The sequence below is a fragment of the Alosa alosa genome, chromosome 10 (genome assembly GCF_017589495.1).
Source record: "Alosa alosa isolate M-15738 ecotype Scorff River chromosome 10, AALO_Geno_1.1, whole genome shotgun sequence".
In the NCBI taxonomy this organism is placed as follows: domain Eukaryota; kingdom Metazoa; phylum Chordata; class Actinopteri; order Clupeiformes; family Clupeidae; genus Alosa; species Alosa alosa.
Window position 1 is genome coordinate 447,840 of NC_063198.1, and position 24,047 is coordinate 471,886.

At 39.1% G+C, this 24,047-nt stretch overlaps 1 protein-coding gene across 3 annotated transcripts in view; it reads left to right on the plus strand.

Annotated features, from left to right (window-relative positions):
* Positions 1–23,565, plus strand: part of LOC125301692 (striatin-interacting protein 1 homolog) — a 66,683-nt gene extending 43,118 nt beyond the window's left edge. For 2 of the 3 annotated variants that reach the window (XM_048254383.1, XM_048254380.1), the window contains exons 14-21: positions 1,060–1,134; positions 4,400–4,497; positions 7,164–7,290; positions 12,453–12,553; positions 12,688–12,754; positions 14,443–14,547; positions 16,055–16,259; positions 22,230–23,565. In XM_048254383.1, coding sequence (XP_048110340.1) covers positions 1,060–1,134; positions 4,400–4,497; positions 7,164–7,290; positions 12,453–12,553; positions 12,688–12,754; positions 14,443–14,547; positions 16,055–16,259; positions 22,230–22,480 — 1,029 coding nt within the window. In that variant the 3' untranslated portion in view covers positions 22,481–23,565. The remainder of the gene's footprint in view (positions 1–1,059; positions 1,135–4,399; positions 4,498–7,163; positions 7,291–12,452; positions 12,554–12,687; positions 12,755–14,442; positions 14,548–16,054; positions 16,260–22,229) is intronic. The other variant, XM_048254381.1, reaches the window with a different exon arrangement.
* The last annotated feature ends 482 nt before the right edge of the window (positions 23,566–24,047 follow it).

Here is a 24,047-nt window from a genome sequence, read left to right on the forward strand (position 1 = left end):
CAAATAAAATGTCCTGGGTTGTATCCCAGTCTTTGGGAACCAGTGTGATAAAGAATGTCTGTACCAGAAAAACAGAAGATTAATTCGGCCACTGGAGGTATCTATATAACGCTTGACACATGGTGGTGGTGGTGTACACTGTACTAGTACTTTTTTTTTTTTTTATTATTGTCAATGAATGTAAAAATGCCAATTGAGATGTAGTGGTTGAGGTATAAACCAGTCATGGCAGGAAAGTTCAGAGCGGCGCTTGTCTTTTAACTGGAGTTTAAACGGCAAACCGGTAGGAAAAACTATATTGTCAAGACATTAGGCAATTAGGCTACATTACCCCGGAATACAAAAATAAACTTTGGAAAGACAAAGTTTTCATAGAGAGCCTCAATGACCGAATCGGTGGATTTACCTGTTGTCAGTTGAGTTCATTCATTGTAGCTCTACAAACATAGGCTAGGCTATTTTAGCCTAAATCAGCCATGAATTTGACAGAAGATGTTAGGAAGTTTGAATATTTGCACTGAAAGCACTTGCTGTAGTAGCCTAGAAGCTATGAAGCTATCTCCCTCGCAGGCCCTTCACGCAGCGTTATTGCTTTTCTCTGTCTGCGAAGATACACTTGATCTGTCAAGATACATTTGAGTCGGATTTTGTGACTCACGTGTATATTTATCTAAAATAATTTATTCTTCATACATTAGTATGTTTTGGTTGTGGGTTAAGTGGTGGGGGGAGGATCCACAGATATCAGGCTGCGAATGGATGGCATGCTACTGATCAGATTGCCGTTTTTCCTGCCAGTGGGTCAAAATTCTGTTGTGTGTTTGTGTCTGTTTTAGTGACATAACCGCTACATCTCTATTGTAATATTTTGAACAACTAGAATAAATAAGCACAAACAAGGACATGTCACAATACAACTCTACGCAGAGGAGAATGAACAGGGCACTAGCATTTTCAAATACGCACATGTACTCCTTATTAATGGAAAATCCATCGCAAAACTAATTCTTGTTATTGACCATGTTCTTCATGTTTATATGCATCCATTTTTTCCAATAGGGTGAGGAGGAGGTTGACATGTGTGCCACGGAGTTGCTGTACCAAGGAATTCTTCCCAGTCTGCCTCAGTATATGGTAAAAGCTTATACTTGCACTGAGTTATGGACTCAAACCAACCTTAGTGTTGGTTTTTAAATAGCATATATCTTCAGCCAGTAGATCGGCCAATTAGTCAGGTCACCCATGTTATGCTACCCATCAGAAGGCTGAAAAGATTTGGAAAAATGTTTTGTAAGACTACAGTCTCACACCACCTTATATCTAAAGACAAGTCACAGATTATCTTTTGCACCGACTAGGAATCTTGCAGGGTCACTATTTACAAGACTGCTACTAGATTCCTTGAAATCTAGTGCACGTTGGGAAATAATTTAAACATGAACTGAACAAGGCTTGTACAGTGGGTCCCCGTTCCTTCAGGAATCACGCACCCCATTTTCTCAGCAGAAATGGCACAAACTGCAGTTGACAAAAACAACCACAAGGTGTCACTTTGGAGTTCTGCCACTACTATTTTTGATACGACTTGACTTGCTGCTTCCATGATGCATTTTCCAAGTCAGTAGAACAATCAGAGAAAGCTGAGCCATTACCAAACATATATGATAATACAATAGCGTGAGTTTATATATCTTATACCCTATTTCTCACGGTTACTTATAGATTTGATAGTGTAGCGATAAGTGCATGAGACTTTCAGCGGGGGCACGGGAACTTAAATTGATCATGGTAGTTTAAGCTTACACTTGACAAAACATTCTAATATGAAAATGTAGATGCAATTGTTGTAAGATGGTGCAGCTCCTTTAAGAAAGGACCGTGTGCAGGGATGGAGAGAGAGAAAGTTTAGGGATATGTGTTAGAACTTAGATCGTGTGGAAAGTGCTGTTGAGACTGGAGCGAGTCATGTTCAAAATAATGCAAAAATAAATCTGCAGATAAAACCAATTATCCTCATTCATTGCAACCGCAGCATGCCTGCTTACCCGGCGTTCAAACGAAAAATATATCAAAGCACCTTTTGCGTTTGAATGTAGCACTAATTTAAACAGCTTGACAAATGATTTAGCTAATTGATTATAGCCTGTACAGCAATTGTTGAACATTTACCTGTACAAGTACATTGTTAGCCTACAGACCAATTTCCATAGTGCACATCTTATCAACAGTTTGAATGTCGTGTGTTTCTGCATTGACAAATACCGTTCAGCACAATGATTCATGTCCAATTAATTTCCCCTGTTAAAGTGTTCGCCTTTGTTACACTATTTGGTTTCATGATGTAGCCTATGATAGACACCATATGGCCAAATACTCAGCTAATGTTATAGGCTATACAATTCCCCCTCTTAAAGACAAGCTGGTGTAGCTTATTAGACTAGGCTACTATTAAAATGCACCGACGGTAGCCTTGGCTATGTGTAAAGTAAGCTATCGCATGATTTCATGCACGTAAGTTCATGCATCTGTCAAGTTCGCACAGGGCCTCGCACCCCCTTCCTGTAGCCTACCATTATGACTTTGCCGTTTTGGGACATTAAGCTTTTTCACGTTAAGCCCCCCTCCCCCACCCCCTTCTTTCACAAGCAGTGGGGGAGCGCGGGGCACAAAGTAACACTTTTTGGTAGACAAAGGAGGGTTCTCCGCGCTTCTGTCGTTTGGCCACAATCTGGTGCAACCAGGCCAGGCCAGGACAGCAGGGGTGTCAAACTCATTTTCATAGAGCGCCACATCATTGAATTTATAGGTTACTGAGGGCCACATAATCGGTGAACATGTGCATGGTGCAACCATGAAATCGGTATTGCAGTATGGCTTATTCAAAATTGGTGTGTAATGGTCCTAACCACTTTAAAACAGTGTGGCTGAAATAAAAAACAAACAGCCTACAACAGTAACATTTTCAATTGCAACTTCTAGGCCTACAGTATTAGTTAACAACTGATCAATATGCATTCATGGACTGACATTGATGAGAATAAACTGCAGTCAATAATGTGCATAACAATGTCCATAACACATATCACCACTAAAATTAACTGTGGCTAAGAAAGGTACTGTGTGTGTGTGTGTGTGAGTGTGAGAGAGAGAGAGAGAGAGAGAGCGAGCTATGGTACGTACACCCACCCACCCCTACCCCCGCAAAAACAAATTCACGCGTGTACAATATTTGTCCGTTTCCCGGTTTTAGGTCCGTGCATTGCAAAAAAAGTAGCCTACATAGCATAACAATATCCACATGCAATAATACAACAACGTCTACGATGACCTATTAATTTGGACAAATTGATACAGCCCTATAGCTAAAGTTACCTTTTAGTTTTGTTCTAGCGTACTGTGACGTCTGGCTTTAAACAGCTGTAATCTAACGTTCTGACAAGCACACCAATTGCCTACCTTGTTCTTGCCCATCTGGAATAACTCATCTAGCTTTGCTGTCTCCATCCTTTCTGTTTTCGTTGTTTAAACTTGTGATATCCATAACTAGTGAATTAGCCCAACATGTGTGCTGATAACCATATATAGATAGCCTAGTAAAAGAAAACAACAAGTAGCCTAGTTGTGCCTGCGTGCGTATTCTGTCTTTAAAGTTTAATAATGTTCTGCACCTTTTACTAAAGAATAAAGAAAATTAAGATGACATCTGAGCTGCACCGGCGTGTCTCCTTCTCTCTAACACTTTTTGGCTTTGGCTAAATATTTCTAAAATCATTTGAGTTTCACTAGTCACATGTTTTAACAAGCAACACTTCTTATTGAACTAATAACAGACGTGTGTCGAAAATTGACTTTATTTTCCATACGGAGAAATAACATATGCAGAGTCTACCAAGGTCAATCTTGCCAAAAAAGCCCTCAAACCTGAAAACACATGAGGCAAAAGTGCAAAACATCACAAAACTAACTAAACTAACACACGCATATTTTTGTATTGCAATCATCGTAGCCTACAGTTGTAACAGCGCGTAACAGTCGTTTTACTCCCCGTATCCGAGGTGTTCTATAGGGTTGAGGTCAGGACTCTGCAGGCCAGTCAAGTTCATCTTAAATCTTGTACTTCCCAGAAGGGTTGAAGCTGCTTTAGCTGCAAGGGGTGGACCAATGTCATATTAAACCCTATGGACTAAGAATGGGATGTCACTTAAGTTCATATGCGAGTCAAGGCTTTTATACAACATTTGTCATTGAACTCTTTGAGAGCTCTTAGGAAATTTGAGTTGAAAATTACCTGCTCTGCATTATGTGATTTTATCCTGCACTCTTCAATCTTTGAAGTTTTCTTGAATTACTAATGAGGTCACTATTCAATGTATGGTGTTTATTCTGTGATGTCCCACAGATTGCTCTGCTGAAAATTTTGCTTGCAGCAGCTCCCACTTCTAAAGCTAAAACAGACTCCATTAACATCCTGGCAGATGTGCTACCGGAGGAGATGCCGTGAGTGACTTTTTGACCAGAATGTACACAGTTTGGTTACGTATTGAATGCCTCAGCTACTTCTCGTATTCAAAAAAATTGTGAAAAACATCAGAATATGGACTAGTTTCAAAAGCAAATTTGGTCAGCTTTGGTCTATAGCTGTTGTCACAGTTTTGAACAATCACTTTTTTTCACCATCTTGCTTAGACCCCGTGTTTTATGTATGGGTTAGGGACGTCACTTTTCAACCAATATTCCAACATTTGTTCCAACATTAATGGGTACTTTATGGTTCGAATATGAAGTGCCAGTGTAGTGCACAGTTTCTTATAATTGTATTTCTTGCCGTCTGATCCAACAGTGGGTGCTCTGAAAGTTTTGTATACCCTCTTGACCCATCAGTAAATTAAGCTATTGATATGTTTTTATAGGAAAATAGAAGATAACGCCAAGCAGAGGATCCCTGTGGATTTTGTGTTCTGCACTGTAGATGGTCAAAGATTTGTCAACTTTATAAAATTATTACACCTCTATGACGACTTATCTTTGAGTTCGACTGTTGACTTAGCACCCTAATGCTGAAAGCTTCAGCTGTAAACTAATTGCATGACTTTTGAAATTGGTTCAAACTTGCTTCTTGAGAAAAGTGACAGCCCTAGTATGGGTCACCACCATCTGTCCCATTTACACTTAAGGGATTTTCTCCTGCTTTGCACAAAATTTGATATACCATCATCTTTTCACTGCAAAAGACTGCTTATCTAACCAAGTGTTCTTATATATTTGTAGTATAAAGAGACTTATCTAGCTCTTTTCATAAGATCATTTAGACTTAGTTTAATAAGAGTTTGACTTATTTTAAGACGTCTTGTCAAGACAATTTGCCTTACTGGCTTAATGCATAATAAGTAGTGCTGTCAGTCAAACGTGTTATTAGCGGCGTTAACGCAAACGCATTTTAACGGCGCACATTTTTTAATCGCGAGATTAACAGTGTTTTTTGGCTTAGCAAACTTTGTAGTTTTTTTTCACATGCTGTTACAACAACTAGTAACGTTAGAAAAACTACAACACCACACCGGATTTAGCTAGACCGTAAACAAAACAAGGGGCATGCCGCACACACACTTGTTTGGGCTTGCGAGCCGGCCAAAGGGTAGTAGGCTAACGCATTTATTGCGTGCCGCCAAAGATTTTTTATTTTAGGTTACACAGTCACTTGTTTTGTTAGGCCTATCAACAATCCTCTTTGGCTGCTACTATTTTGACCCTTTGATGCACCGTTTCTTGTCCTCGAACACTTCCTAGCAAAGATTCTAAGAACTTTGCTTGCTAGTAGGCTTCTGCCCAAAGATTCTAGAGCGTAGCTCTAGATTCTCATGAGGAAGCTTCTCCGACACACATTGCACACTGCCCTCTCCCTACATACACAGCACACTATCCCATCTCCCTTGTCGTCCCCCCAACACACACACCAAGACCCCTGGCAGTTGGGTTAGCCCCGTGAGCCGTGGATCTGCCCAAGGTTTCTTCCTTGGTAAGGGAGTTTTTCCTTGCCCCTGTTGTTCTTGGGTGCTCCTTGTTGGTGCCCCCCCCAAATCTCAATCCTCCCCCACCTTTCTTATGCAGCCCTTGCCACTTAATCTACTAAACCCCTCTTCTACTGCACTTAAATGCACAAATAGGCTGACACCAGACATAATTTCACTGCATTTCTTACTTCCAGTAACTATATGCAAGTTACGATAAACTTCCTTGTATCCTTTTATGGCATTGAAGTCTTGAGTTACTGAATTGGCTGGTACCATAAAGCCTATTAGACTCCGCTATTTTTTGACATAATGGCAGCGTTTAATATCTCTATGACTCCAATGGGAAAGACGGCTAGTAGTCACACATTACTTCTAGTTATTAATTCACAGGACATTCAATCCTTTATAAACAGTTATGAAAAAATATGTATATGTAACTGACTCATGTCGAACCTATGTACATTACCAACCTAATTCGTTTCTAATACCCCAATGTTGAGGACAAATTTAGCCCGTAGCTAACACTAATATCCAATGTAAAGCTTTAGCTTGCTAGCTAGCTAACTGTGGAACTATAACATAACAATTATCTACCTAGTTGTAGGAAATACGGTCATATTTCAAGTGATAGAATTAAGGGTTGACTTATGTTTAGTTGACATTATGACATAAAGTTAAGCTTGCCGAACTTAGTTATACAGTCAGCCATTTTGGTGAAGATCAGATAAAATGTGTGACCTGTGAAAATGTTTTCATGTTTCTGGCAAAACCCAAGATGTCGGCTAGATCCATTACGGTTTCGTCGCAAGTTTAGGAACGCCAACAGTAATAAGACCTTACTAGTGCGTTTTAATTCCAAATTGATGTCAGCAACATGATTCAAAAAGTTGGGAAGGGGGCAGCAAAAGCTGAAAAAAGTTGTGTAATGATGAGATGCCTGCAGGAGCCTTTCATTTAATATTCAACTAATCAGGGTAATTGGCAACATGGTTGGGTAAAAAAAAAGAATCTCTGAGGTAAAAATGGGAAGATATTTGCATGTGCTGATATGTAATATCATAACTGATTACTGAAAGTGTTACAGGATAACTGGTTATGAATAGTGTATTCAGTATGTGTTTGTCTGATAATATTTGTCTTTTGTGTCTGCAGAACCACAGTCCTACAAAGCATGAAGCTTGGGGTTGATGTGAATCGGCACAAGGAGATCATTGTGAAAGCCATCTCTGCCATCCTTCTGCTACTTCTCAAACACTTCAAACTGAACCATGTGTATCAGGTAACTAGATGAATAAGCTTAGTCAACCACTTCAAATTATGTTACAAAGGTGCATTTTTTGCAGCTATTACTATTGTGTTTTAAAGGATTAGCTTATTGTGCCTAAAGGTGGCAAAGGTGGTTAAAAAAGATGAATGGTCATTCTTGCAGTTATCAAGTAGGCAGGCAAACTTGTAGAAGTAAAACTTGTCACTTCAGAATTAATCTGACATTTTCTATTTGCATTTCAATCGCTAAGCTTGAAACTGAATGTAATATTTTAAAATGGAATTCTTTTGAATTCATTTGCTCTGATACGTAAATGATCCTCGTAAAAAATCCCAATGCCTAGGCACTAAAGCCCATTTAAAATAATTTGATGGCTCTCCTGGCTGTCAACCTATTTTCTTGCCTACCTGGATGCTCTCTACTTATGCACTGGCCCGAGCCCTCAGATACACAATGCAGTACTAACAAGCCAGTTTGACATGGTTCATATATTTCTTTTTAATTAAAAGTTCAAATTCATGTTGGATGTGGTTTATTTTGTTATCTTTAGTGTCCATTAGAGTAGTCTATTATAGAAATAGTGATTCCTGGGAAAAAAGGTTGACGACATAATGTTTAATTCCTCCTCCCTCATGGACCTGATGAATGAAACGGGCATAGGGGACAAAATATGCATAGGCAACAGTTTAAGCTCAACATACATAGTTTAACCTATGTAAACTTCCTACAGCTTTGATTTCAGCTTTGAGCCTACAACATCCTAAATCAGGGGCGGTTTTTCATAGGGCAGTAGGCTATGGGCAGCCGCCGAGAATGGCACGAGCGCTCGCAAAAGAAGCAACAAAAAAAGTCGAGTTTTTTTTTTTTTTAGCTTTCATTTGCACTAATCAGTTTTCTATCGCTCATCAAATCAATCATATGTCACTGTGTGGGGAGGCACCCTATATTTGCACGCGCCTGTGCTTATTGCTGAAAAGCTAGTCCTCACACATACAGAAGATGAGAAGGGGAAGGAGGTGGGGTGGCCGGGGATCACTTTCTCTCTGGAGCTGGGGAGCTAAATGTCGGATATGCTAGCCTCTGCTGTCAGTTCTGCGGGGCATCTGACATGGAAATATGTAAAATGTGTGTGCAAACAGGCAATAATGATGTGCTGTCAAGTGTCAACCTACTTTCTTGCCTACCTGCATGCTCTCTACTCATGCACTCATTAGAAGAGAGTGGCCCGAGCCTTCATATACACAATGCAGTACTAGTGAGCCAGTTAAATGAGTCACCCTGTTATAAAAATAGATGAGGTAGAGCAGTTTGTTTTTTTGGCCAGTGATGTCACTCAGCCCCCCATACCTGTCTAAATCTCCCCACAAAAGTCTCAATTGTTTGTACTATGTTTTTGCTAATTTGTGCTGTTAAAAGCAAGGATTAAAGTTCTCCGTCGTACGACGGATTTCCGTCAATTTGATTTTAGAAATGTCATATTTGAGATCGATGCAGATCCGTTAAAAAAGAAAAAAAATAGGAGGGGGGTGGGCTATATCACCTTTCTTTTCCTTTTTTTAAGGCAACTACAAATATTAGGTCCGATCACGGCCGGATTATGAACTTTCGGGCCCCTGGGCCCAGATGTATTAAGGGCTCCCCACTTATTGTCGTATATGTGGGAGGGGGGGTTTTGGGGGTCCTCCCCCAGAATTTTTTATATTTTTTTGATGTGATTTCCAAAATGCACCTGTATGGTGCATTTTGGGGATGGCCAATACTAAATTTAATCAGATTCATAGCCTTCATCCTGATTTGTTGATATTGAGGCAATGATTCCATGCAAAGGCTTGGGCTTCAGGGCCCCCTGACCCCTTGGGCCCCTGTGCCTGGGCCCGGTAGGCCCGTGCAGTAATCCATCCCTGGGTCCGATGAATGAATGTGTGTGATGGTAAATGTTTAAAGACCTAATAGTGTTCTTGAGAACTTTCTGTGTCTCAATCAGTGACCGCTCAAGAAGATATCGCCAGCCATGAGTTTAAGCTTTGTTTATGTTGTAGCTACACGCTTGTCTCATTGGCCTGGGGCGTTTGCTTAAAAAAAAAAAGAACACGTCTGGAGGACTAACGGTCTAAAAGTTGGATTATAGTGATAGTAATTACTATCGCGAACTCTTGTCAGGGGAGGTCATTCATTTTGGGTGTCACCTATGACTTGAACAGATAGCCTGCTATGCCACCCGATGTACTATTATTGTTACAGTTTTTAATCATGCAACTAACATTATGTAGCGACGCAATATAAAACGTAGCCTATGCAATTTATTATCCCATCTGTTATAACATGTACAACAATGTTTTTCACAATTTGCGATGGAAGGTTTTGACTGAGCGTGTTCACATAAAATAATAGTAATATTGTCATCATCGTGAACTGTTGAGTAAGGGGGTCAGTCGTGTTTGTGACGCACATACAGTACAGCCTTGTAGCCTATTTTGCTTAACGACAGGTTGTGAGTGTATGTTGACAAAAAATAACCATGCAATTAAAATAGTCAACTTAAAACTTAGCTATTATTAATTTATAGCACAAAACCATAACTAGTAGGCCTACCAGAACCTCGCATATTAGCGTCATGATTTGTGTGCGTCTATTTGGCAAGGCCACTAGCTGTCATAGATGCGTTGTTGCTAAAGGAAGGCAGGTGTCAAAAGTTAAAAAAATAATGGAGATGGGCGGCTGTTGGAAACGGGGGAGAACTAAGCCATGGTGTAAAGAAATTAAAGTGCCAGGGGTTTGCTTTTGCGCGGTTTGCTGCAAGAAAATTTTTTATGGATGCAATAGGAAAACGTTTTAGCATGCCAACAATCAGAAGACCGCCATAAGGTTAACTTTCGTGCACTTCAGGACATCTTCCCTACCTGGTGCAACTATAGCCACCACGACAGAGGTAGGCTACGTTTATCTTACGTTTACGACCATTTTTGCGCTCAGAAAGTAGGCTACGCAACACGACCCCTCACCATATCGCAACCAATTGTCAACCTTATACAATCTGTTGCTGAAGACAAGCGCCCTCTCCAGATTGTCGTTATCAAATGCGCAGACCTCCTGCATGAGCACACACAGTATTGCTGCTCATTGGAAAACTGAGTTGTCTGTAAAACTCAAAATTACCATGTTTTCATTAAATGCGGATGAGGCAACAAATGGAAATATGAACAATATCTAGAATCTTCTGATTCGTTACTTTGATGAGGAAATGGGAAGTCTTGCAAACTTGATTTTATAGATTTTACTTGGTGTTGAATTGCATATTAACAAGAAAAAAAAATTCCCCTTTAAACACTTTTGGCCTGAATTAATTAAATAAGAGTGTAAGTTAAAGCCTTTCTACAATATTGCTGCAGTAGAAAAGAACAGCAATGTCTAATCAGCAATGGTCAGGGATGGTACTGAAATATTATTTTGTTCATCAGGAAAACTCGATCTCAATCAAGAACACTCAATTCGCCTTATTCACATGGCGGCCATTGGCGGCTAGAACGAGGCTACAGGGTACATGTTCTATGCATTCACCTGTAGGTGGCATTAATTATATAGTAAGTGTACCCTGTAGCCTCGTTTTGGTTTAAACAATGGCCGTCGTGTGAATAAGGCGAATACTCCCTTTACTTTGCTGTTTACATCTTTTTGTACATTAAGGCTCGTATGACTTATGGCCTAAAAAAAGTTCAGTCAAACAATTTTTTTTCCACTTTAATCCCTGTAAAAGACATTTCTTAATATAAAAATAATGTGGTAATCGTTATGGCTCAAACCAGCACAAAAGAATAGCAATGCTATAAATATGTTTTGGATGACATGGGGAGCCACCTTAACGGAGGTAGGTACTGCGCGGCACTACAGACAATGTTGGGGTAACTTTGCTAATTATACTTACTTGCAAAATAGGCGGGTCAATATATGAAGAAGAAAAAACACCTAACCTCAAACAAATTGATACAAAAGTATCAAGTGATTATGATACCTTTAGATACACTTAATAACATATTAAAAATCTAGTAAAATCTGACCTCAGTAAAGGGGTCATTTTCAAGATGGCGTCCAAGATGGCCACCAGAAGCTAATTTTGGCTATATCTGACGCATTATTCAGCCTAGGAAAGTGTTTGTCGTGTTTTATCAGATTAAGAGGTCACTGATGACTCTTCATCTCCTTTTTTTAAGTGTTCATGGTTCATTGGTTCATTGGTACATGGTTAATTTTTTAGTGGGTCATGGTTCATTAAAGTCATAAAACAGCCACTTACTCGCAAACTCTACTCTACATATTATAAAAGCATATACCCTGTACATGAAATATAACATTAATCAACAAAATAACATTTCCATCTTCCTCCACACCAAGCATAATACATACTCTATTCTGTATAGGCAAATATAGTGTAAAGCAGATACATTTTGGCGTACAGTCCAGGGAAAACAAATCAAACACTCTAAACTACATATTTTCTGAAAGCATATAACCTGCAGATGAGGTATAACACCAGTTAAGACATGTCCCATCTTCGTCCATGCCATGAACAATGCATTGCCCTCTGTTCTGTATAGGCGAATCTAGTGTAAAGGGGATACATTTTAGCCTATATTGTCCAGGCAAAACAGATTAAACACCCCAAACCATATATTTTCTAAAAGCATATAACCTCTAGATGAGATATAACACCAGTTAAGACATGTCTTATCTTCCTCCATGCCATGGAGATGGTTAATAATCCTGTATTGCATTTGCTCTGTATTAAAACACATTGATTTTAATTTATGGCTGAAAAAGGTAGAGCATTGAAACGTTTTCAATTTTAACATTTAAAATCATATTCTTGTTTAATTTGACCATCATTTGATATCAATTTCACCCCTGTAGGCTGAATAGTAATTGAGATATAGCCATTCTAACCTGTTGACAGCCATTTTGGCTGCCATTTTGAAAATGACCCCTTTCCCAAGGTCAGATTTTACTAGTTTTTTAGTATGTTATTTAGCATGTCCAACAGTACCAGAATCCATAACAATTTTTTTGATGTTGAACCCTATATTGACCCGCTTAAAATACAGTGTTGTATCTTTGACAAATATTCTCAATCTGAACTGTTATTCACCTGTGTGACACTTTTTTTATTGTGTGCCCCCCAGTTTGAGTACATGGCTCAGCATTTGGTCTTTGCCAACTGTATTCCTCTAATCCTGAAGTTCTTCAATCAGAACATCATGTCTTACATCACTGCCAAGAACAGGTTGGGTCATTGGTCTTAGCTAAAAATAACTTCTATAGCTTAAATGGTCTCATAGCCTGAGATGTCAACTGAATAAAGACCTTTTACATTGCCTGTGTTATTAAATCTGACTACCACCGCCATCTGTCTTTCAGTATATCAGTGTTAGACTTCCCCTACTGTGTGGTGCATGAACTTCCAGAGCTCACTGCTGAAAGTTTAGTAAGTTGCTTGTTTTGTTATTATCACAAACCCTGTCCCTTAGTCTGTCACTCCCTTGCACTTTCTCATAAATGTACAAACACATTTCCTGTCAATGTCTTTGACATCACACATAAACACATACACACACACACACACACACACACACACACCATTCATACATATTCAAGATTACTGGCATGCACAGACTTCTTGAAGGGCAGGGGTGAAATAAACAAAAAGGGCACCTATGTCACGACATGGGGCCCCAACCTCACACAAAAAGCTATGATGTATCAAGTATGAGCCACTGTGTCCCTGGACACATAAATGAAGAGGGCCCTCCTCAGAAAGTTTGTAATTCAACTAAGCTATGTAAAATAATAAATGTAAAATGTGACCCTGCAAGGCGAAACCAGTCGTTTTGCGCACGGTGCTATTTAAAAAAAAATCCATGATGAACAAACGCCGAATTAAAATGTCGAATTTCACGTTTTCGCATAATTCGACAGTATACAGTCTACACTTTCATATTGTGAACAAATTTGACGGATAAACATACGTTTTGACTGTTAAACCCTTACTTAATTTAGGTGAAGATTCAACACATTAGCAGTCATTCCCTTTGTCCACGCCACTATAAGGTTTTACGGTAGGGTATGGTAGAGCTAATTTACTCATTAGGCTACTCATTACTTGTTACTCAATGTGTCAGCTCTATCGTTCTTGGCAGATGTAACAAATATGAATATGAATATGAAAGACTTGCCTTTCAGGGCACGAACGGTCAAAAGCACGAACTTTTAGAAATATCCTGGCGTCATTTTAGGGACCAGGAGAAGTTTTCCATTGAAGTAGGCTAGCGCATTTTAAAAGTAGGCTAGGCTACACAATCTGTGTGCACACAGAACTTCCTCTCCCCTTACTTCCCCCGAAATAAATTAAGTATATTCTATAGTGACACCTTATGACAGTCCCAGGTATTAACTAGGGCAGGGGTTTTCAACCAGTGGTCCATGAGGACATTGCTGGTGGTCCCTGACCATGGATTCAGTAATATAGTTGCAATGTGGGAATCAGCATTTTTATTCAGTGGTGGTCCTGGTGTTAATTAGTCAGAATGATGGATCCCTGGTTCCCAATCAGTTAAAAAACCCTGAACTAGGGGGCAGAAAAGGACTCGTTGCACGGTTGAAACTGCATAGTCAGTCATCCGCTTCAAAGTCACACTACCGTAAGGCTAATAATAGCTGTGCCCTCACACTATCGCACGTGACAATTTACTTAAAAAGGTGATTTTCTCCTCTTCTGGCGTATCGTGACAGGAGAACCATGCCAACTTTGGATGCGGTTATCTTAGCGATACTTTTTGCAATACCCTCGATATACATATCGTTGGAAAGCTTAGTTTATGGCCGTTTGTGTGAGTGCAATAACTTAATTTAGTAAATTTTACCAAAGCGACTGGTTTTGCCTTGCAGCGTCACAAATAATCCCTTAAATGATGACTTCTGGTGGGTTTTGTTGGAAGAAATAGACAGATTGAAATGTACAAATATGACATAGCCAACATATTTAAGGCATCTTGTTGTGAGAGGCCTCATTCAGATATCAGATACCCCCACCCCCCCCAATGCATGCCAGTGTTAAAGATGCATTTAAACTAAGACATAATATCAAGTATTAGTGTTTTCATTCTACCATTACAGGAAGCTGGAGAAAACAATCAATTCTGCTGGAGGAACCTGTTCTCCTGTATCAACCTGTTGAGGATTCTCAACAAGCTCACAAAGTGGAAGCACTCCAGGACCATGGTATAAGAGCCACTTTACATTGTAGTCATTAGTGGTGGACTGTTGGTTTTGTGTCAGGGCCCTCAATAACGATAGCCCTTTTCAAGTCAAACGCAAGCTTTATACTCCCAGCAGTTCGTTTGCTTTGCCAATGCTATTTTTAGCTTCTAGACTCCGGCCAGCTTTGGTAAAAGGGAGTTTGTATGGAGATGGAGCGAATATGGGAGTCTGCAAGCTCTTATTATGGGTTCATATCAATTGTATTTTTGTCTATCCTCCCTTCCTTCCTTCCCTCCTCTTTTCCTAACCCCTCCTAATTAATTTTGTGAAGGAAACGAGAAAGGAACGATAGGAAGATGGAGGAATGAAGGAGAGACAGATATGAGAAATGAGACGTCCTGCTCATTCATGCATTATTTTCAAGAGATGTCTCTTACTGATGATGCGGCGCATCACCTCTTAAGATATAATTGACAGACACGCAAATTGCAGAGAATATGAATTCACACCAAAGCCTAAAAATGTCATATGAACATGGGCTCTTCTCACTTATTGATCCTGATAATGAGGTAATGTTTGATAGTTCTCGAGACATGAATGAATACTTGGTATACAATGCGTGAACAAAACAGGCATGAACTCTTTTTTTATTTTATTTTTTTTAAAGAGTTCATGAACATTATCATGAACTACCATTTAGTTTGCAAATGCAAAATTAGATTTCACAAAGGCAATTTTCAGTTTTACAAATGCCATTTCATTTACAAATACACATCTACATTGTGAAAACCAATTTACAAGTTACAAATATGTTTTTTTTTACGTGTGGATTTTTGTGTGACTTTCATGCGAAGAACGTCTCAAAAACATGTAACTTTGGAAAGCGAAGAATGCGTGTGCTGGTGATTCACAAATGCAGAATCACATTTCACAAATGAAATTTTCAGTTTTACAAATGGCATTTTATTTACAAATGTACATCTATATTTGTAAAAATCAATATACGAGTTACAAATATGATTTTTTTTTTTTTTTTTTTTTTTTTTTTTTTTTTTTTTTTTTTTTTTATCTGTAGATATCAAAACACATGCAAATCAAGAAATATTTGTGGATCCCCCTCTGCGCATATACAAATATTATTGAGACAAATTTAGCTCCATATATTAAACCAATATTAAACCTATTAAAACAACCAAAATATTAAGAAGAGCTATTTTCTTTCATTGAGTTAAATCGAAACAATGAATACATAGAATCCCGGCCATAATTTGAAGATTTACGGTACTCACGTTTGTGAGATACTGTGTGTGTATATAAAAAATATGTGGAATAGTGTAGTCTGAGTGGTTACTTGCTCACTGATAAATTAAGATTACCGTTTATCTCTAAATGTGCACTATTTTCTCTGAGCAGTTCTATGAGGTGAAATTGAACTATAGTGGTATCATTATAGTTGGGCAATAAATTTGGGTTTTTGGACAAGTAATAAAATCAATCCTTGATTTATGAATTGTTATGCTTGTTTCAGATGCTGGTGGTGTTTAAGTCTGCTCCCATTTTGAAGAGGGCTCTGAAAGTGAAGCAGGCCATGATGCAGCTGTATGTCCTCAAGCTTCTTAAAGTGCAAACTAAATACTTGGGTCGCCAGTGGAGGAAAAGCAACATGAAGACAATGTCAGCCATCTACCAGAAAGTTCGGCACAGGCTCAACGATGACTGGGCGTATGGCAACGGTGAGTTCTGTAAACTCATATGATTAAATGATCACCCCCCTTGTTCAATTGGGTTTTAGGTATATGCATCCTGATAAAGTTACCTTGGCCTAGTGCTGGGCGGTATGACCAAAAATGTATATCACAGTATTTTTTTCAAAATTCTTACGGTTTCTACGGAGCCCGGGAGAGCTCACTTTAAGTGATATTTTTTCTGGTCGTGATAATTTGTGAGCACGTTTTCCTTTAATTAAGCCCTCGAATTAATAAAACGTGAGCACGTTTTCCTTTAATTGAGCCCTCGAATTAATACAACGTGACCCCCGTTGTGGTAGGCCTAAATTGAGCTCTCGAAATATGTATTTTGTGCTCACATTTAGTAGCCTAATTCCCGACATTTTCTCACCGCTCGCTGTGGTGGCAACTTCGTGTTACTTTGACATGGACTAGGCCTACAGCTGTCTGTAACAGTTCATATTGGTAATGTGATGATAACCGTAAGCAGCTAATTAAAGACTTTAGGTGGTCATGTTTTATAGCGGACTTCTACTCTTTGTAGCAGGGGCACTGTGGTGTCAACCGCCAGCTATGGAGACCCATAATGGGGAAATTCTACTAGGCTGCAAAGGCTACCAAGGGCTCTGTTGTAGCCTAATGACCGGGTTTCCACTATCTCCTGGATTGTTGACTTAACTGTGAGGTCTAGAAGTCAATCGAAGCACATCACAGCGACAAGCTCCCAGACAATTACAACACGTAGACCAACTGTTGGTACAAATAGGCTACTGCGTATTAGTAGTATAGCCTAATACCCACTTCGGCAAACATTCAGCTGGACGATGTTGGCAAGGGGCCTGTACAAACACACACAATCATCTGCTCTCCCACCTACAGCCTACCTAACGGGACTATATCCAGGTGCACTGCAATCAATGAGATTCCCCACGCCACTACAAGTTTACACACCTCCCGACGCCATTCCCCGGGGATACCCCTTTACACCACACTATGTTTTTGTGCACACAATTTAATTTCTTCGAGCCCACGTTTTAATTATTCGTGGGTGCGTTTTAGTAGATCGAGATCTTGAATATACTATAACGTGCTCATGTTTACATGTGTCAAGACAATATTGAGTGCACGTTTTACAAATTGTGGCCACGTTTAAGTAGATCGTGCACACAATGTTCTATAACCATGTTCACAAATTGTGCTCTCGTTTTAATAAATCGTGCCCTCGTTTTAGTAAATCGTGCGCTCGTTTTAGTAAATAGTGCACTCGTTTAATAAATTGTGCATTTAGTAAACCGAGCGCACAATTTAGTAAAACGGGCGTACGATTTAGTAAAACGAGTGCACAATATAGTTAAACGAGGGCACAATTTAGTTAAACAAGAGCACAATTTAGTAAAACGAGCGCACATTCTCTCAATATGCAAAACATTTTGCGATGACCCCTCTAGGGCTCCGTAGGTTTCACTGTATATGACGGTATTTTTTTTCATGCATAATCAGATGTTCAGAGCATTTTCTACAGGTTGAGAGAGGAATTGCTGCAGTACATTGAAGGATGGTCTATTTTACTGTCATGATGTAGAATAACTCCACACTAGTGGTAATGCAGTTTTGCTGTTTACATGCTGTTTACAAAGAGCCACTCATAATTCTAATGAAGAATCTAATCAGAATGCAAAGACAATTGCAGTCAAAATATAGAACTTTTACTGTGCAAATTTGACAATCATCTTGTATAAAACCAATACAAAAAGTAGTGCAACTACTACTTTTAATTGTATACTTTTTTGAAAAGTATACAATTTAAAATAAAACCTCTCTGCTAATATGCTTACTCTGTCAAATAGGACTATCAGAAACATGCCTTATTGTTATTGTGTGGTTTACATGACGTTAGTGGTAGGCTAACGTTAACTTGATGTGGATGTCTTGTTAGCCTGCCATGAGCTTCGGTTCGGTTTGCTAGGCAAAACATTAACAAAAAAGTTTGTTTTGGTGCACTGATGACAGTCAGGATCATTTCTAACTAGCCGGCTAGTATTGCTAGGTTCATGTCTATAACATGCTTTACTTGCTACCTGGATAATTTCAGCGAATTCTTAAGGTGAGATGAATGATAAGATCATTAAACTTCACTGTGTTCAGTGGGTTGCTAACTAACGACATAACCTACTAGCCAGCTAGTTACAGCTGTTGAACAATCTCAATAGAATTTTCGTGACGGTAAATCCCTTTCAATGCAGTATCCCTTAACGTTTTTCCTTAACTAAAGAAACAATTTAAGGTATTCTGTGCAACACCCTTAAATAAACCCCTTACCTAAGGAGAAATTAAACCTTCAGGGGAAAAACTTAAGGTGTTTTGTGTTTACCCTCACCATGCCTCGCAGTCGCACCATGCGTGCGTGTGAAAACATTTCCCAAAAGGGCCTGTCCCAAGGAGAACAAGTATTACCTTGAAACTTAAACACACATGGGGAAACTGAACAGTCCAATCAGTAGACTGATAGGCTAAGCTAGCCAACTATGCTACTTTGTTAATAATAACCAGACAGCTTCAACCAGACAGCTGAATTAAAGAGTTGTAATAAAAAATAGTAGGCCTAGGCTATAGGCTAATCTGCATAAAGTGTGCTGTCATAAATATCAGTCATTCAGAAAAATATTTTTATATCAGGATATAAATAATAAATATATTAATATATTATATTGTAATCCTCTGGTGTTCTAATCTAAGGGAGGCTATTAAAATGTTATTTAATAAAATGTCTAGCCCCCCCCCCCCCCCCCCAAAAAAAAGGAAAGAAAAAAAAATCGAGATTCGTATCGAACCGTGGGTCAAAAATCGTGATACACCAACCTTACGATTCGGTTTGTATCGTTACAGCCCTACTACCTTGGCCTTTGGAATTAAAATAGCCCCACATCACATATCCTTCACCTTACTTAGAGATTGGCATTGGGTACTTTCTAGAAGATCATCTCTCAATGCAAATTAAACCAGCTATTAGTCTAACTGAAATAAATCCATGCCAATCTCTAGGTATGGAGAAGTGTATGTGATGTGGAGCTACTTTCATTCCAAAGGCCAAGGAAACTTTATCAGGATGCATAGTGTCCTGGATTTATGAAATAACTGGGCTTTAAAGCAACACCAAAGAACTTTCCCTCTGTCGCACGCACGCTATTTTTTTATCCAGCACCGGCTTTGCAAATAACGATGTCCACAGACAAGGTAGAATATGTTGCATGACTTATAAAAAGTACCATGTATTGCGACATCAGATGCAAGTCAAATTTGTAGCTTCTTATGTCTCATTCCATCGAACTACAGATCCGCTACCCGATCTGCCAAACTTACATAGTGCGGTTATAGCCGATAGAGGGCCACTAAGCGAATGCAGAATTGCCGTTCACCCTGTTATGAGTTGATTAACCACTGAAACGATTTTGGTAACATTATTTTAAGGTACAAAAAACTCTTTGGTGTTGCTTTAAAAATAAAAATCTTCCTGCCTCAAATGGGAATTTAACATAGGGGTGCCCCTTGTATTTTAAGGAAGAAAATGTATTTATTTATGATACATTATTCATTCATACGGAACCCCTAAGGGGACATGAGCAAAATAAAATCTGAAGTTTAGTTTCATGTGCTCACGTGAAACTTTCATGTGAAAAGGTTTTGCGTGCGCCCACAAAACTTTCATGTGCTTAGAAAGTAGTAATTAAAAAGGTGTATATAGGGGGGGGGGGGGGGGTAATGGTGTGTGTGGGTGTTTGTGGGGTTGATGGTATGGCAGGGCTCTTCAATTGGCAGCCCTCGGGCTAAGTCCGCGAGGTCATTTGTACTGGCCCTTTAAAAAAACATGTAATCTCTAGCAAGCGCATGAACTGTTCTCCTTGACACTACGTTGGAGTTTATGAACTACTAATACTTAACAGGTTGCACCACATAAATAGTTTCTGTCAACAATATTGCAAAAACCATGGGCACAATTTCTGCAAAACTTGGTGGAAAGGTGGAGCAGATCCGACTCCAAGGGAATTTCAAAGTATTTCTTTATAGTAGCCTGGCTTTTTTTCGCAACGATAGCGAAACAAAAACTCGGGAGAGTCTCTCTGTCCATTTAGTGAATTGTGAATTTGTGGCTATTGGCCAATATAGGCTATTGCCGATGTTATTCATTTCTTCACGTCTTACAACATAAATAAATGCAATAATAGTCAAAAATAATAAAAGTCAGAAATGAGCCTGTCTAAAGGCCTCTTGGAAATCATGTGGCATGTTACATTAAATGCGCACTCAATTGTGATTCGAAGCAAAAAGTATCACTGATACTGATAAATTCCATTATAGCATATTTAGCACTGTTATCACAGATTTCATTAGCCATATTAGCCACCAACAACCGGCTAATGATGTCGTTATGCATGTACAAAACACAACATTTGAACACCCATATTGCTGCTGTTGTACTTCATTGTATCTACAGCTGTTAATGTGATTAGCCTACTCATATTTCAAGCTGCATTTCTCCGGCCCCTCAATTGTGATACTGGCCCCCATTACAAACTAATTGAATAGCCCTGTGGTATGGTGTGTGTGTGTGTGTGTGTGTGTGTGTGTGTGTGTGTGTGTGGGGGGTTGTTGGTGTGTTTGCTAACTTAAAAGCATTTCGTTTTCACATATTTGTTTGTCACATGTAATGCACAATCTAAATATGGCAGAAGCGATGCACCCACTCCTAACGATTTAAGCGATGTGTGGAATATTTTGGGATTTCCATCAGAAAACGGAAAAATAACAAGTAGCCTAACAATGTTGTAATCTGCAGAATATATAGGCTAAGGCCCAAATGAAATATCACTCGACAAAGAGCAGCCTGAGCGCACAACTGATAACGCTACACCCTGACAAGCTAGGTAGGTAAACAATCCAAGGGCGAGGAACTGCACCTAAAACAGGCAAGAATTGGCCTACAGAATTTGTGCGTCCCTCCTCTATGTCCGGTGCTTTTGTCACTTCTCTGATAGTCATGATGGTTCATGGAATCGCAGGCTGATAGAAAAAAAGAAAGCAAACTTTTCCCCAATCAGGAAATACTAATTATAGGCAAAATTTGAGCATTAAATATTTGAATATAAATCGATTATTAAAAATAATAATGAATGAATTTCGAATGAGATTATGGAGGAAGATTGACAACCCTAGTGTGTGTCTGTGTGGGGAGGGGATATGTTGTGTGTTTGGGTGGGGGGGTGATGAAATGGTGTGTGTGTGTGTATTGGGGGGCTGTGAGTATGGTGTGTGTTTGGGTGGTATGGTGTAATTGTGTGTGTGTGTGGGGGGGGGTGTAGTGTACATGGGGTGTGTGGAAGAGAGTTCCACACCCCAAAGTTCTAGCGGTCATTATTTCCGAGGAAAGGACCTCTGAAAAAACTAATGACCGCTGGCAACAGAGTTTGTGCTTCTAATTCAGGTAGTTCATATCACTACGCAAGGACTGGAACTTCATTCAAAAGTGAAAGCTTAGGCTTTCGGTAAGGTAAAAGCAACGACCGAAATGCAGTGTTGAAACACGTGTATGAAACATGTTAAATATGCAAACACTGATCCGGTACAAACACTGACCCCCCCCCCAAAACAAATTAACTCCCGTTTTTGGAAAGCTAAATGTTGACAGGTATGTGTGTGTTTAAGTTTCAAAGGGATGCTTTTTCTCCTTGGGACAGGCCCTTTTCGGTCTGTTTCCATTCCATTGGGATTAAGACGATAAGAACTTAGTAGTCAACTTGAATGCAACAGCTTTGAACAAATTTGTGCAGCGTGCTAATAATGCTGATCGGATTTAATAGCAATTTAGCAACAACAGTCCTTGCGATTATGAAGGTTTGGATTAAATGTGTGTGCTGAGGAGGTTTTTTTTTTTTTTTTATTACATCCTTAGTAATAGATTAATATCCCTTTCCTTGACAGCAGACCTGGATGCACGGCCATGGGACTTTCAAGCAGAGGAGTGTGCACTGCGTGCTAATATTGAACGATTTAACAGCCGCCGCTATGACAAGAACCAGGCCAACCCTGACTACTTGCCTGTGGACAACTGTCTACAAAGTGTGCTTGGACAGCGTGTGGACTTGCCAGAGGATTTTCAGATGAACTATGACCTCTGGCTTGAGCGAGAGGTGTTTTCTAAGCCTATTTCCTGGGAAGAGCTCCTTCAGTGAAGATGGGGCTGTGGGTGAGCGTCCTAAATACTCACAGTAGACTGAAAATGGAAACAATAGCAACAATTTGAAAATCAGTCTAAAAGCCAGCATGACTTGGCTACTTAAAAAAAAAAAAAAAAAAAAAAAAAAAAAAAAAAACTTGTTTGGGCATTTTAATTTAACATTGCTGTGTAACCGTATTGCTAACAGTAGTGTTTGTCAAATTATCTATTCTGATAATTAATCATTTTACTTGTCTTATTTTTAAGGGGCACACTACACTGTGTGCTCTGGTACATTCCCAAATACTGGTGAAGTGTGGGTGTGGTCTAGGATAAAGATCCTGGAACACAACCCACCATACTGGACCATGCCCACTAGTAGTTTTGTAGGAGCAATCTTTCTTCTGATAGTCTCTTATCCTTCCAACTTCGCTTGTATCCTGGTCTAAAACGGCCTTTCTGTACTGTGTGCTTTTGTACTGGTTATGTGGAGGTGCTGCTGAAGACGAATTTACATGGACCTTTGTCATATACACACATATAGTGTCCTAACTTCCTGAAGATGGGGACTCATGTGTAACAAGTTTTGTTTTAGGTTGTTTTTGCGTGCTTGCTTTATTGGGACAGGCTTTTGGTGTGTATTCCTGAATATATGTCCCTGGGTCTGGGTATTTGTCTGGTATTCTAAGTTGAAATGGTTTGAGAAAGATAGTTTGGGGTTAGATTACTACCTCAGAACTGTTGAACTGTTTTTTTTTTTTTTGTTGTTTTTTAACGCTAGTTTATAAAGAGGGTATACAGGTGAAAAGGGTATACAGGTGTCTCCTATTATTTGACAAGAACCCCAAAAAGTAAAGATAAAAATAGAAAAAACCTTAAACAAAAGGGATTTAGTATCCTCTTCCCTCACATCTGTGATTATATCATACATTGTATTGTAACCTGTTTTTATACATCTGGCCCGATTTTTAAAGGAATCTTTAAAAATATATGTTACTAAAGAAATCAGTATTCTAATTGCTATTTATCATGGTTTGTGTCTTACCTCCATTGTTTCTCTTATAGTATAAACACCAAATAAACAAATGTTCTTGAACTAAATGCTGTACCATAAATAATGTCTCATTGTATTGAGCAGAAGAAATACTGAATTTTATTTCTTAGAAAAGCATTCCTGGCAAATATTTTGTGGTGATATTGCCACCTTACAGTAAGTTGTTTTTACTAAAACCTTCAGTGGTTACATCTCACATCAGTTGCAGACGCACGTCTTGTAGAAGTTAATGTGGGACTCCTCTCCTTATGAAAGCTGTGATGGCCATGCCCAATTGCGCTGGTCTCATTTAGACGTCAAAATAGGCCTATTTTGTACACAAAGCAGGCAAGAAAAAGAAAAAAAGTGTGTGTGTGTGTGTATATAAATATATGAATGTGTGTGTGTGTGTGTGTGTGTGTGTGTGTGGTTTTTTTTTTTTTTTTTTTTTTTTTTTTTTTTTTTTTTATTATATGAAGGGGGTACATTTGCAATGTGATTTGACGCTACACTGTCACAAACTCACCTCATCCACAAGAGGGTATTGCTC